At 52.4% G+C, this 14099-nt stretch overlaps 1 protein-coding gene and 1 long non-coding RNA gene across 2 annotated transcripts; one reads left to right on the top strand and one right to left on the bottom strand.

Annotated features, from left to right (window-relative positions):
* Positions 1 to 894: 894 nt before the first annotated feature.
* Positions 895 to 12850, bottom strand: LOC119240419 (uncharacterized). Its single transcript, XR_005124137.2, has 4 exons — positions 12666 to 12850; positions 11137 to 11384; positions 2388 to 2483; positions 895 to 1888 (listed from the first exon to the last, which is right to left on the bottom strand). It is a non-coding gene; the product is annotated as an uncharacterized LOC119240419 (long non-coding RNA).
* On the top strand, positions 9581 to 12260 carry LOC119240417 (olfactory receptor 7D2-like). Its single transcript, XM_037504789.2, has 2 exons — positions 9581 to 9618; positions 10681 to 12260. The coding sequence occupies exon 2, from the start codon at positions 10694 to 10696 to the stop codon at positions 11630 to 11632; it is 939 nt and encodes a 312-aa protein (XP_037360686.1). The 5' UTR covers positions 9581 to 9618; positions 10681 to 10693; the 3' UTR covers positions 11633 to 12260.
* Positions 12851 to 14099: the final 1249 nt, after the last annotated feature.

Genomic DNA, 14099 nt, shown 5'->3' with positions numbered 1-14099 from the left:
CCCACGATACCACCCCAGTCCACAAGAGGGCGCTCGCCGATTTCGCCCACTCTCATTTCGGTCAGGGAGCCTCTCCTTCCTCCCGCCACTTCGGGGGGATCGCGGCCAGTAGAACAGGCTGACACGGAAGTGGCGGGAGGAAGGAGAGGCTCCCTGACTGAAATGAGAGTGGGCGAATTCGGCGCGCGCCCTCTTGTGGACTGGGGTGGTATCGTGGGAAAATCGCGGTCCTTGGCGCAAGCTGACACGGAAGTGGCGGGAGGAAGGAGAGGCTCCAGGGGCAAAGTATGTCGCGTATACACGGAGATCGCCCTCTTGTGGACTGGGGTGGTATCGTGGGAAAATCGCGACTAGTGGAATGGGCTGACACGGAAGTGGTGGGAGGAAGGGGAGGCTCCTGCGGCAAAAGCAGACGGGCAGGAACGGACATCGCCGTCCTGTGGCCCAGAGGAAGAACGCAGGACCGGGACTGCGTGCAGAGATCGTCGTGAGGCGCATCAGGGCACAGGGTGGGAGGGGCAGCGGCTGAGCGCAGGTAGTGGCTGGCGCGGCCCCGGGTCCTGAAACGCCGAGAGGGACTGAGGCCCGCAGGGGAGCGAAAGGGCCCGAGCGCCGAAGCGCAGAAAAACGCCGGAGGGCGCCCCCCGTGGCAAGGATGAGCAACGCACAGAAGCGCGGGGACAGGAATGGGCCCAGGACGGCCAAGCCCAGCGCCGCCTTGGGGGTTTGTGGGGGCGGGGGGGCAGAAGCAGCAGCGCTGCCGCAGCAGAGATGAAGACACAGCCCTGCACAGGGACGGGGCGGCCGAGGGTGCAGGCGGGGCCTGTGTGTTCAGCTCCGGGGACAGGGGGAGGGACATGTCGGCGAGGACGAGGCCAAACGCGGCCGCGCACCCGCTCCCGAGAAAATCGTTCCTACCACCCTTCAGAATTCAAAATGTTTTTATTTTCTCTAAGTAGAAAGAGCGGTTCTGTTTTTGGGAGATGACCTAAGGAAATGCTTTGAAACATAAAAATCTTGACGTGTGAAAATGTTCACCAGCCCTTTCTTCACAGTAACACTGGTTGGAAACACTGGAAATGAAACCCCCCCACCATGGTTAAATGATTACGGGGTAGACACGAAGGACATGGAGCAATTAAATCGATCTTCCTTTCCCCAATCATCAAATGAGAAATGCATAAAGGAAGAAATGCTTGATGAGCATAAATGTTGGCTGTTCTCCCTCCGACTGGCCTGGAGACTGAAGGCAAATGCTTTCTGGGAGAGGCTAAAGGAGAACAAATCAGTGTTTGTAAACGCCCGAGGCATGACTTAGACGCGAAGCAAATGCTTTCTGCTCCTGGCTCGTCCTGTAATGGAGAAAATAATGGGAACACGCCAAGGAGAACACAGAGAGGTCAACAACATTGGCCTCTTACCCACAGACACGCACAGGCACAGGTCCACAGACATTAAAAGTAACAGAATACACAATTTTCTTATCAACAGAACATGTTACTGTGTGACACTGATAACCAGGGACTGACATTGTTTGCGTTTCTTAAACACACTGAGGGGATAAACAAAGTGACAGCAACTAAATCCGAGGGATTGCTGCTGAGTCCTTTGTTTCCTCGACAGTTTTTGTTTTTGTTTTTGTATTTAACATTCATGCTAAGATAGATTTTTTTCAGAAGGAATAAAGGTAAGTGTGTAAAATGTCTGTGAAATATAATGTAATGGAAACTTGCACAACAGGCCTGACCATTTCACAAGTAAAGGCCAACATCTCCAAAGGTGAGAGCCGTCATTGGCCAAATCACAGAAGGCAAGTGGTGGAGCAGTTGTGTCTGGAGAGGGTAGAGACAGCACGACGTGAGGCGGCTCAGGAAAGCAACCTGAAACACTAACACAAAAATTAAGCCAAATAGACGAAGGTGATAGGCGGGGGCTCGCTGCAGCAGTCCTGCAGGGGGGAAGAGTGTCCCACATCCACAAAGGCAATGCAGCCATGGCCCCGCCTCGGGGAGAAACAGACCCTGGCTAGTGAGCGCACGAGGCAGGACCCAAACCACGGAGAGCAGGGTCCGCTTGTCCTGCTTTTAAAGAAAGCGGGGTCGCCCTGCCCTTCCTCTCCCATCCTGCAGATGCCTGTCCTGGCGCGCAGGCAGCTTCACCTCCTTCCAGACTAGTCTGGCTTTTTCTGATCCTTTTCTATGGCTCCTCTGCAGGAGAAGCGTTAGACTGGGGGAGGCTTTCAGGCCTCAGTGGCCCTGCTTTGGGCCAACCCTGTTGGGCTGGGCATTCACGCGTGATGGGGGGGACTTCGGGTGCTGGATTTGGAAACTTCCTTCTTCCCCTTTTCTTTGCTGTGCACGAAAATTCCTTTCCATGAAAGGTCTTACCTGCTAGAGTTTTGTCTTGATGAGGTGGATGGCAGAACCTATTTAGAAGAGGCGGGTGTGGGGGTTCTGGGGTGCCCTCACCATGCTCTGTAACACCTGCAGAATGACAAAGGCAAATATCTGTTTCCATAGCGGGTGAGAAAACAAAGGAATGTTCTTGTAAAAACTGCTGACTCTGAGAAGCAAGCGAGGCGGCTGAGGGTACAAGGGAAGGGGAGAGAGGACGGGCCAAAGGGGAAAATGTCAGGGACTAACGGGTGTGATGAAGGAAAGTTCTAGAAAATAGCTTGAGGGTACAAAGGTGCTGTTACAGCGTGACCTGGGGGTCTGAGGAGGGTTATTTGACAACGACCTGAAGGGGTGACACAGCGGGCGCTGCGAGCGGAGTGAACCACAAAGGCCCGACTCTGAAAATGTGTGTTCTTTTGAGCAACGTTAACGGGACCCATGGGGGGGTGGAGGGGGGTTGACGCTGAAACCCCGGCCTGTGTTTGTCATGGTTGTGGGAGGATCCGCCTCTAGGTCTGAGGAAACTGGGAAGTGGGTGAGGGAGGCGGCGACTAAACTAATAAATAAAAACTGCGGGGCGGAACGCCTGAGGGAGAGTCAGACAGAAAGACCCGCAGGGCAGGTGCATGCATGGCCAACACGGTGGGGACCAGGAGGAACAGTCTTAGCCACAGCTTCAAAGAGAAAAGTCGCGGATGGAATAAAATGATCCCACACAGCTAGAGCAGGCGGTGACTGCCGTGGGCCCGGGGCGGGGAGTCTCACAGGGGAGCCGAGATGATGCTCTCTGGGGTGCTGGCGGGTACCTGGAATATTTTGGTTAAATATGAACTGGAACCTTGTGATGCAAACGCACAGGCTGTTTCATTATGAAGTTAAATACACAGTGATCAAACACTAGTATTTTTAAAATCTCTTCTCTGCTGTTCTGTTCTCTCTGTTCTGCTTTCCGTCTCGTAGAATTAGCAGCAGGTGACGGGAAGACGCCACGGAGCCCCTCCGCTGTGCTGTGTATCTGTTTGTGTTTTCTGTACCGTGGTTCCCCGCGGTAGAGCATCGGAGCCCCCCTCAGGTGCAGGCCCCGTAATTCCGCCCCCACCACAGCCCCATGAGCGTCGCCACAGTCCCTGGTGCCCTTCCCTCCCCTGTTCTGACCCCTCGCCCTCCACCGCTCCGGCCTCCGCCCTGGGGTTTGCCCGCAGGTGAACAGAGCGTCGCCCCGCGGGGAGGCAGCCGCTGTCGTGAGCACGAGGGCGCCTCCCTGTGTGCTGCGGCTGCGTGAACTAAGGGGGCGACCCTCGGTCGCCATCAGACCAAGGCGGACGGCGAGAGTGTCCTCCCAGGGCAGCCCCGGCCCTGCGGCTGCAGACCTGCTCTGGCGCCGGCGAGTGTCACATTCAAATCCTTCCCCGGAGGCTCGGCCACGAGGGAGTGACCGGGCGGCTGTGACTTGATGGCCGAGAGGCCGGCACTGCGGAGGCGGCTGTCCCACAGCAGGGGGTCCGTCCAGAGGCCTGCTGGACCCGGCAGGTGGCGAGATGTGCTGTCACAGGACCACCCCGGCTAGCGGGGAACAGGCCCAGGTGTTCCTGCAGCTTCCAGCCCGTCCTGCAGACAGAGCTCCCCCCAGGAGTAGACATTCCCCGGGCTACCCCAGGCTGGTGGACCCTGGAGACTCTGGACTCCGGGCAGGGCAGGCACAGGGATTTCTTGGATGCGCGAAAGGTAGCCAAAATGACCCTGGGGCACTGCTGTCTGTGCTTCAAGAAGAAAGGACACAGGTAGCAAGTCCACGTGTGTTCACGCACCGAGACGCATCTCAGGATTGTAAAGCATTCCACGCGCCAGTGCACTTAGACAAGAGGTTGGGATTGGAGTCCTCAAAAATTCTGCCAAATGATGATTCATATTCTTTACTAATAAACAATGACCAAATCTTTCTTGAAGTCCAAATCTTTCCTTAGGTGCCACCGATGTGCCAGAGATGGCACAGGGGCGCTCCAGCCTGATTGGTATGTTTCTAATTCCAGCATGGTGTTCAAAAGTGAACCCCTGGCCTGCTGTTCAGATCCCACCAATGGGTTCTCACATGGCCCTGGGCCCTGCAGCTGTGCTGGGCATGGGGTGCAGGGGCCTGAGATTCTCACTGCACCTAAAAGGCTTCAACCAGGCCAGACACTCAAGCAGACAGAGCTGGTGCCACCATAGTTGGAGTCTAAAAATAGTTCGCCACCGGGCCTCCCTGGTAGCACAGAGGTTTAGTCTCAGTACTATCAAGCTATCACCAGCCACTGCAGCACGAGTTCGATCCCCAGCCAGGGAGTTACCCACATGGAACAGCAGACCCCTCCTGTTTCCCCACTGCTCCCCTCAGCAGTGGATTTCAGTCAGTCTGCCAGTTCTGCTCCCCACTCTGTCTCTGTTGGATCCTCTGGCCTCTACTCCAGCTCTTATAAGCATAAATAAATAAAATAAATTTTTAAAAAAGAAATAGTTCACCCCATCAACAGAAAGGAAGATAAAAGCTATATGATTATATCAATAGCTGCCAAGAAAGCATCTGATCAGATTCAACATCCATGAGTTACGAAAACCCTCCAAAACTGGGGCTAAATGGAACATAATAAAAATTACGTATGACAAGCCCACGACCCACATCACTCTCCATGGTGAAAACTGCAAGCTTTCCCCTGGGAGCTTGTCCAAGACAGTCAGGTCTCTTTCTCCGCTAGTAGTCAACAAAGGGAGCACCGGCAGGCCCAGCTAGAGCAGGCAGGCAAGGAAAAGCGAGAAGCACAATCCAAATTGGAAAAGCAGCAGCGGCCACTATTTAGATAACATGACAGGATCCACGGAGAAGCCTAGAGACACTGCAGAATAACTGAAACAAAAGAGCCGGTTCGGCAGAGTGGCCGCTCACAGTCACTACACAGAAACCAGGCGCTTCCCGCGCGCAAACAGTGAGCGGAGGAAGAGGCGAAGGAAATGATCCATTTACAATCACAGCAACAAGTGAAACTCCAGGAGTGAACCCGCAAAAGGAGGGGAGGCCCTGGACACAGAACTGCAGACGTGGCTAACCCGAGACCCGACGGGCCGGAAGGACAGTGGCCGCCGAACGGCCTCCTACCCGGGGCAACCTACGGAGTCACCGCGGTCCCAAGAAAAACGCTCGGGACATTCTTCACAGAACAGAACAGTCGTTCCTGACGCTCATGTGGTGCCACAAAAGGCCCAGAAGAGCCAGTGCCAGCCTGGCGAGCCCGGAAACAGTGCTGCAGAGGTGACTGCCAGTCAGGGGGAGGGCGCTGGTGGGGCTAAGGGGGGGTCGGCTGGTTCACGGTGAAAGACCTGGGCGCTGCGGTGGGGGAGGGTGGGGTGACGGGCCGTGGGGGGTGTGAGTCTTCCCCTGAGTCATGGACGTGTGACGTAAGTGCATACTAGATGGTATCGCCATTAAAAAAATAAAGAGAACTGTGATAAAAAATAAAAATACAAACCATTCACCACATGGATGGGCCTAGAGGCAGTGACGCTGAGTGAGATAAGCCCGCAGAGGGACGTGCTGTGAGTCCACTCGCTTGTGAACTATCAAGCAAAGGGAAAAAATGAACAAAAAATAACAAACCCTCAGACTCCAACGACAGAGTGACGGCTGGTGGGGGGGCTGGGGGTGGGTAGACGTGATGATCGGTTGGTGGTGGATGCTGCCGGGACGCTTGATCACGGGTGTGGTGAGAGGACACGTGTGCTGGACACAGAGAACACACTCCAGGGCCGAAGCAGCACCCACAGGCCTGAGCGTGGCGTGTGGTGGCCTGGCGGCCTCAGCAGCCCTGGCAGGGGTCCCCGCCTCAGAGCAGGCCAGCCCAGCGCTCTGGCAGTGAGGCAGCCCCCAGCCCTGTGTCTCCTGGTTCCGGGCTGTTGGGAGGAGTGTCAGGCCCTGCTGAGGGAGCCCTGTAGCAACTGAGGCCTGGGAGGAAGGCCTGTGGCCCCCTGGGCCGCTGTGGCAGGTCTGAGGCCTGGCCTTCCCTGCGGCCACCCAGACCCGTGCCAACCCACAGCAGGCCCCCTGTATCGCCACACCAGACCCCACTGAAGGGTGTGGGTGCAGTGCGCCTCTGCCCCCTCAGGCTGCTCTAACCTTGGCTCCCGAGGGTCCATAACCAGGAGCCTGCTCGTCCTCAGCGCAGGGACATTTTGCAGGTTGACTCTTCCTCTCCTGAAACAGGACTTGACTTAGCTCCATGGCATCTTCCAACCTGAAGCGTAGAGAGTCACGATGCAGCCACCAGGGATTCGTCCACAGAGAACATGTCTGTGTCACTCTGGGCCCCAGAGAACCGTGGTCATGAGGAGATGAGGCTTTGCATCAGAGACACATTCACAAAGGTGCTGCATTTCCCTCAAGGCCAAATCAATAGAGATAAAAGCGTTCCCAAGAAGGAGGAGGTTTGTGGGGGTGGAGCTTCGGTGCCCAGGGCTGCCTTCCTGCAGAGAGAATTGGCACATAGGCGGTGTTCTGCAGGTGGTTCTTTGCCTGAGGGAGCGTGTCAGAGGAGCAATTTATGTGATGAGGAACAGTGAGAAATGGTTCTGCTGGGCTTGATAAGCCATAAATACCTGCCTAGATGCCGCCCCATCACTTACTGACCGCTGCCAGGAGCCCACACCTGAGTTCCCACAGACGTGACTTTGTGATGCCCTGTGCCTTCCCGATGGCCTGTCTGCAGCGCCCAGGGCAGGGGAATGCCACTTCTGGAGCAGTGACAGCCCAGTGAGTCGGCTCCCGGAGTGACTGCCCTGCTGCAGAAGGATGGAAAGCAGTGGGGGAGGCAGGAGCACCTTCTCTCTTCAGGAAACCAGTGACCTTTTCGCGAAACCAGTGACCTATCACTGGGAATTGCCGTGAGCACAGGTATACAGTTTTCTTCAGGCTTTCCAGACCCCTGCCAGCACCTTCCTGGTTCTCCAGGGCACAGTTCTCCAGGTGGGCCTCTGGAGCAGATGACCCGTGCGCCCTGGGAGCTTGTCAGAAACCCACTTCTCAAACCCCACCAATGTCCGCTGCCAGAAACTCTGGGGGTGGGCCCAACAGTCTGTTCCAGCAAAACACCTGCTTCTCCTCCACTCCCAACTGTGGTTTGATTTCTATACATTGTATATTTCTAGAGGTTGTAGATACCTTTTGAGTCCACAGATAAGGACTGGATGAGCACTCTGCCAGGAGTGCTGTGCTTTTTCAGTACCATTGAGAATGGACCTTTTTTACCCTCTAAACTACCCTACTGATGGTTTGCAGGGACATAGAAAGCTGATGATGTTAGTATAATTGTGTTTCAGGTTGACTTTCCTTGGTTTTGTAAACAATCTTACGAGCAACTGATAGTGACCATTTTTCAATTGTATATATATATATATAAATATATATATATATTATTGTGGCAACACTGTATTTCTGGGCTCAGTTCTATTCCATTGCTCTGGGTGCCTGTTTTTATTCCAATGCCATAGTGTTTTGATTACTACTGCTTTGCACTGCTGTTTGAAGTGTGGGAATGTGGTATCCAGATTCTTTTTTGTTAGGGTTGTTGTGGCTGACCAGGGTCTTTTGTGTTGCCATATAAATTTGAGAAATGTTTGCTCTATTTCTTTGAAGAATGCCATGAAAATTTTAACTGACTTGCGTTGAATCTGTATTGGCATTTTAACATTATTACTTCCAGTCCATAAGCAAGGACTATCTCTCCATTGCTCAGGTCTTCCATTTCTTTTAATAAAACCTCACAGTTTTGTTTTTTTTTTAAAATCATATAGGTCTTTCACTTGCCTTGCTAGGTTTATTCCAAGGTATTTAATTTTGCAGTGATTGTAAAGAGACTGTTTTCTTGATTTCTTTTTCCTCTAGTCTGTTTGCATATAGGAACAAAACATACATTGTTTTTACTTTGTAGCCTGCCATTTTACTGTACTTATTTTTTCTAAAAGTTTTTATTTGGGTCTTTAGGGTTTTTAATGTATATTATCATGGTATCTGAACACAGTGATGCTTTATTTTTTTTTCCAATTTGGATTCCTTTCATATATTTTTCTTGCCTAATAAGACTAAGATTTCCAATATTATGCTCAACAATAGGGGTGAGAAAGGACATCTTTTTCTTGTGCCTGATCTTAGAGGAAACGCTTGGTTTTCACCAGTGAGTATTATGTTACCTTGGGTCTGGCATATGTGGCCTTCATTAAATTGAGGGATAGTCCTATCCTCATTTTGTGCATAATTTTAACATAAATGGATGTTGGCGCTTGTCAAATGCTTCCTCCACACCTATTGAGAGGATCATATGGTTTTGTCATGACTTTTGCTGATGCAGTGGATGACATTAATTCATTTGTTTATGTTGAGCCATTTCTATATCCTTGGAATAAATCCACTCGGTCATGGTATGTGACTCGGCATCAGGGTAAAAGCAGACCTTTATCCGTTTTTGGCATCAGGGTGATCCTGGCCTCATAAAATGGATTTGGAAGCATTCCCTCTTCTTCAATTTCTGGGAAGTCACTGAGTATAAGATTAGGTAATAGTTCATCTTTAAGGGTTTGGTAGAAGCCACTGGGGAAACTGTTTCTGGGCTTTTACTTTTGGGGGAGACTTGATTATTGTTGCAATTTCTTGCTTGTAATTGGTTTATTCAGGTTTTCTTGTTCTTCCTGATTCAATCTTGGAAGTTTGTATGGTTCTAACTTGTTTATTTTTTCTAGGTTATCTAATACATTGGCATAAAGATATTCATAGTAGCCTCTTATGATCCTCTGTATATCAGAGATGTTTGTTAAAAGTTCATTTCTAATTCTACTTAGAATTAGAAAAGTTCACTTCTAATTCTACTTCCTTTTATTCTTAATGACAGGGAGGGCGGTACCTGCCCAGGCATGGCAGAGGAAAAATCTAAAAATCGCATTTTTAGAATCTTATGAACTTAAAGGGGTTGGCACTCCAGAAGTGAAAGATGGATGAGGCGCTTAGTAAGAGCGCAGGTTGGGAGTAACCAGCGTGCACAGGTGTTTAAGGAGAGAAAGCCACAGACTAATTGCCCTTATGGACACTGAGCCAAAGTCCTCAGATGAAAGCACCTTCCAGAGAAGATCTGGGCTTGCCCGGGAGCCAGTGTGCGCTTCACCCAGGACCACTTTAGACGGAATTCCAGTGACTTGGGGTTTGCAGGTGAGTGTCACTGGGGGGACCTCAGCTGTGGTGCTGTGTGAGTTTTCTCACAATATTTCACCCACAGATTTTCTTCCTTTTCTCTTCTTTGTACTGTGACATGATCTGAAAGTGCTACTTAAATTTTGTTTATTTGGATGTCATTTCAGATTTACTGAAAAGTTGAAAGAACACTAAACAGTTTCCTTAGATATCCTTTAACGGACATCCCAAGTGTTAACATTTTATTGTACTAAAATTTTTCTTTATGCACTTTTCTCTCTCCCTTTCCTGTGTGTGTGAGAGTGATTTTTTTGAATCATTTGAGAGTAAGTTGTGTTGCAGATATGGGAACTCTGCCTCTACATCTCTAGTATCCCCCAAAACAAGGCCATTGTCTCACATAACCACACACAATGACCAAAATCAGGGAATTAACACTGATGCTATGTCATGATCAAATTTACAGAACTCGTTGTCCTTAGACAATTATCCTAACGATTCATCTAAAGAAACCGAAGATTATGTGTTACCTTCGGTTGACTCGTCTCTTTAGCCTCGGTTCATCTGGAACACTCTCAGTAATTGAAGGCGCTGGCGTTTCTCAGGGCCCAGGGCTGTGGCAACACAACGTCCTTCCATTTGCGTCGTTCTGGTGCCCCCTGGCGGCCGCGTGGAAGTCCTGCATCTTTTGAAGGCCTCCCTCAGCAGGGAAGTTCTGTCCTTCTTCACGCCCCCAGCTGGGGCACAGCATGCGGATCTGCCCCATTTATAGGCTCCCAGAACACTCCACAGCGTTGTCAGGAGATGGGAGGGCGCTTTAGGCAGGCAGCCCGGATGCTAGAGCTCCGTTGTGTGGAATTGCATTTTGATTTTGTCGTAAAATCGGTTCTTACAATTGGGGGTTGGGATGAGATAATTCACTTTTTTTAGGATTTAACTTATGACTGAAAGGAGAACCGACTCTTAGACCAAATGGCTAACTTCCCAGACAACCCGCAGGGCGAGCTCGGCCAGCTCTCTCGCTGGCGGGATGGAGCCGGTTCCCTGACAGCTCACGCTGGGTCCTCTCTTCCTTCACAGGTACGGCAGCTCCATGGACGCTCGAAACCAAAGCAGACTTTTAGGATTCATCCTCCTCGGGTTCTCTGGGGACGCAGAACTGCAGCCCCTCCTATTTGGGCTGTTCCTGGCTATGTACCTGGTCACTGTGCTTGGGAACCTGCTCATCATCCTGGCCATCAGCTCCGACCCCCACCTGCACACCCCCATGTACTTCTTCCTGTCCAACCTGTCCTTTGTGGACATCTGCTTTAGCACCACCATAGTCCCCCAGATGCTGGCGAGCATCCACACGGAGAACAAAGCCATCTCCCGCAGGGGCTGCCTCACGCAGGTCTATTTTTCCATGTTTTTCCCTGTCCTGGACACACTGCTCCTGACCATCATGGCCTATGACCGGTTCGTGGCCATCTGCCGCCCCCTGCACTATATGGTCATCATGAACCCCCGCGTCTGTGGCCTCCTGGTCTTTGTTACCTGGCTCGTGGGCATCATGACCTCCTTCCTTCACCTCTCTCTGATGATGCCCCTGGACTTCTGTGGCGCCCTCGAAGTGCCTCATTTCTTCTGTGAGCTGACGCACATCCTCAGGCTCGCCTGCGCAGACACCGGCCTGAACGACACGCTGATTTACTTTATGACGGCTCTGCTGGGTGTCCTGCCCCTCGTCGTGATCCTCTTTTCCTACTCGAGAATCGCGTCCTCATTAAGGAAGATCACCTCGTCTGCAGGGAAGCAAAAGGCACTTTCTACCTGTGGGTCTCACCTGTCGGTGGTCTCCTTATTCTACGGGACAGGGGTTGGGGTGCACTTCACTTCCGCCGTCTCTCACTCCCCCGGGAGCATCTCGGTGGCCTCCGTGATGTACGCGGTGGTCACCCCCATGCTGAACCCCTTCATCTACAGCCTGAGGAACAAGGATGTGAAGGGGGCCCTGGGGAGGCTCCGCAGCAGAGCAGCCTCCTGTCTGTGACGGAGCCGCGCGCCCCGGACGAAACGAGGGTGGCTGCTCCTGGGACATGCGTTAGCCTGAAGGTCTTACTCCCGGAACATTCAAGCCATTTTGTTCTCCCTGCCTCGATCTCCGCCTTGTCTCGCTCCCACTTTTCAATCCTTTTAAACAACGAATAGCCCCAGGCTCTCTGTGATGACTTTTCTGCTCTCTCTGTCGTCCAGAAGCTGTGCTCGGGTTTTCTTCTGTCCGCACTGTGAGTTCCACCCGGGGACTTGGAGCATCCGCTACGGCTTTGTAGATAACGGATGGTTCCCCTAGCCAGTTCTGTGGGTTTGGTGTGGGTTTGTGCTGCTTGCGTGCGTGTGGTTGGATCATGGACGGTGGCTTGTTTGTCCTGGCGAGAGGGGGTTGGAACGTGCATGAAAACACGGCTGCTGTGTGAGGAGCAGGTGAGCTGCGCTCCCTGCGCTCCACGCCCGTGTCGCCGTCCTGAGAGGAGCAATCACTCTCTCCATTCTCCAAGTGAGGAAACGGAGACCCTAAAGGCCAAAAACGTTTCTAAAGTTGCAGCGGAAACAAGTGGCAAAACGGAATTCAAACCCTGACCCACAATCCATGTTCTTGTTAGTGGGCAGAATGAGGGGCACCCCAGGACCCCACCCCTGCCCGCCCTTAACAGGTTCTGCCACCCCCACCCCCCCCCACGAAGACAAAGCAGACGCTGGCGCATGAGGCCTTCAGGGGAAAGGAACCATCGCACAACGCGTGTGTGGCGGACAGAGGAGAAGGAAGAGTTTCCAGATGCGGCTCCCAAAGTTCCAGCCCCGCACGGGCGAGGCCCGGCCAGCAGGGCTCACCCAGGGCAGGGCCGCTGAGGCCCGGAAGCCTCACGAGTCTGAAGCATCCTCTGGGGGGGCCCTGGGAAGGGGCAGAGGGGTCGGGCGAGTCTGGAGGAAAGGCACAAAGAGGCCAAGCCAAGGCAAAGGCCGCCACGTCAGCCGCCCCACGGGCCTCTCACCCACGTCTCTTTCCCTCCGTGTCCCCCAAGTACCTGGTACAGCCCCGGGCTGAGAAGCAGGCGCGGCTTCCTCACTGTCTCTCCCTCCAGCTGCCTCCCCCAGGGCTTCCCCAGAAGCCTCTTCCAGGCCTGCTGAGCTCAGCTCCGCCCTGCAGCAGGCGGGGCAGGAACAGGCCTCCCTCGGCTGCCACCCGCCTTCTGACCACAGCTGCGGGGCTTGACCAGGGTTTTGATTTTGTGCACACGTCTGCAGTCGCTGTTACTGCTGATTCAGGATGTGTCTCGTGCCCTGGAGAATCCCACCTCCCGTGTCCTGTAAAGTCAGACTCGGCGATGTGGTTTGAGCTGCAGGCCGGGAGTGAGGAGAGTGTCTTCTAAGCGAAGCCCTTAGGGGCCGGTACATTGTTCCTTATGCTTACTCTGCCCTTGATCTTGTTGGGGCCCAGGGTGCGGAGGGACCCCGAGGTTCTGACCTCCCCGCAGGAGAGATTCACGGGGAGTCAGCGGAGGTGAGGCAGACACAGGCTTCCTTGCCGTGACAGGACACAGGAGTGGGCGCTGCAGGCCCAGAGGAGGGTCCCGCGGGGCGGAGGTGGAGAGGGAAGGTAGAGGTGAGGCTGGAAGAGCACCATGGACTGCGGTGGGGGACTCGGGGGTTTTGGTGCGCTATTCCCTGAGTGGGAATCCTAGACTGTCAAAACACTAACAAGATCTGTAAAAAATAAAAAAATATTTTTTAAAAAGAATGCAATAATTATCCTAGGGATTTAGATACACTCAGTTTGAGGGAGTCTCTTTATATTAATTTATGCATGAATATATCAAGACAAAAGATGGCAAATGTAATAGGAAGAAAAATGTGTTTGATAAGTTTTAACAGCCATTGCTGCAAATGTGGTTTTAGGTGAGCTGGGGAGAGGGGAAGGCAGCCCCTCAAGCCACAAAAATATGGGTATATTTTTAAAGCAATAAATAATTATGACTTTGTACACTGAAACAAGGACTTGTCATTGAGGAACTAGCAGGGATTCCTGTCTGGACAATAACTAATATTCTGAAACTCTGAAAACCTGTGTAAGATGAAAACAGAAAAGAGCGTGGAGTCGTAAAGGAAAGCACATGTATCACTGTTTGTAGACGAGACTGGAGCAGGTGAGCCTGGAGCTCCTAAGATGCAGTCCTGGGGGACATTCACTACCCTTGAAACAAATCCCCTAGTACAAGTGCTTCCAAATTGCATTTGTGCATTAAAACCACCTACATGGCTTATTAAACAAAAAGGACAGTGCTTAGCTGTGGGGTTTCTGATTTAGCAGATCTGGGAAGAAGGCCAAGGATCTGACAGCTTAGGGAGTGCAGAGGCTGCAGAGCTGGAGAAGACACAGAGGACCTGTGCTCCTGTGGGGTCCCAGCACTGTGGGCTGATGAAAGGTCTCCCTTCCCTATTCACCTCTCCCCTGCCTCACC

Source organism: Talpa occidentalis, unplaced genomic scaffold (assembly GCF_014898055.3).
Source record: "Talpa occidentalis isolate TD23 unplaced genomic scaffold, MPIMG_talOcc4v2.1 talOcc4.12, whole genome shotgun sequence".
Taxonomy (NCBI): domain Eukaryota; kingdom Metazoa; phylum Chordata; class Mammalia; order Eulipotyphla; family Talpidae; genus Talpa; species Talpa occidentalis.
Note: the sequence above shows the minus strand (reverse complement) of the source record. Positions and strands in the feature narration are given on the sequence as shown.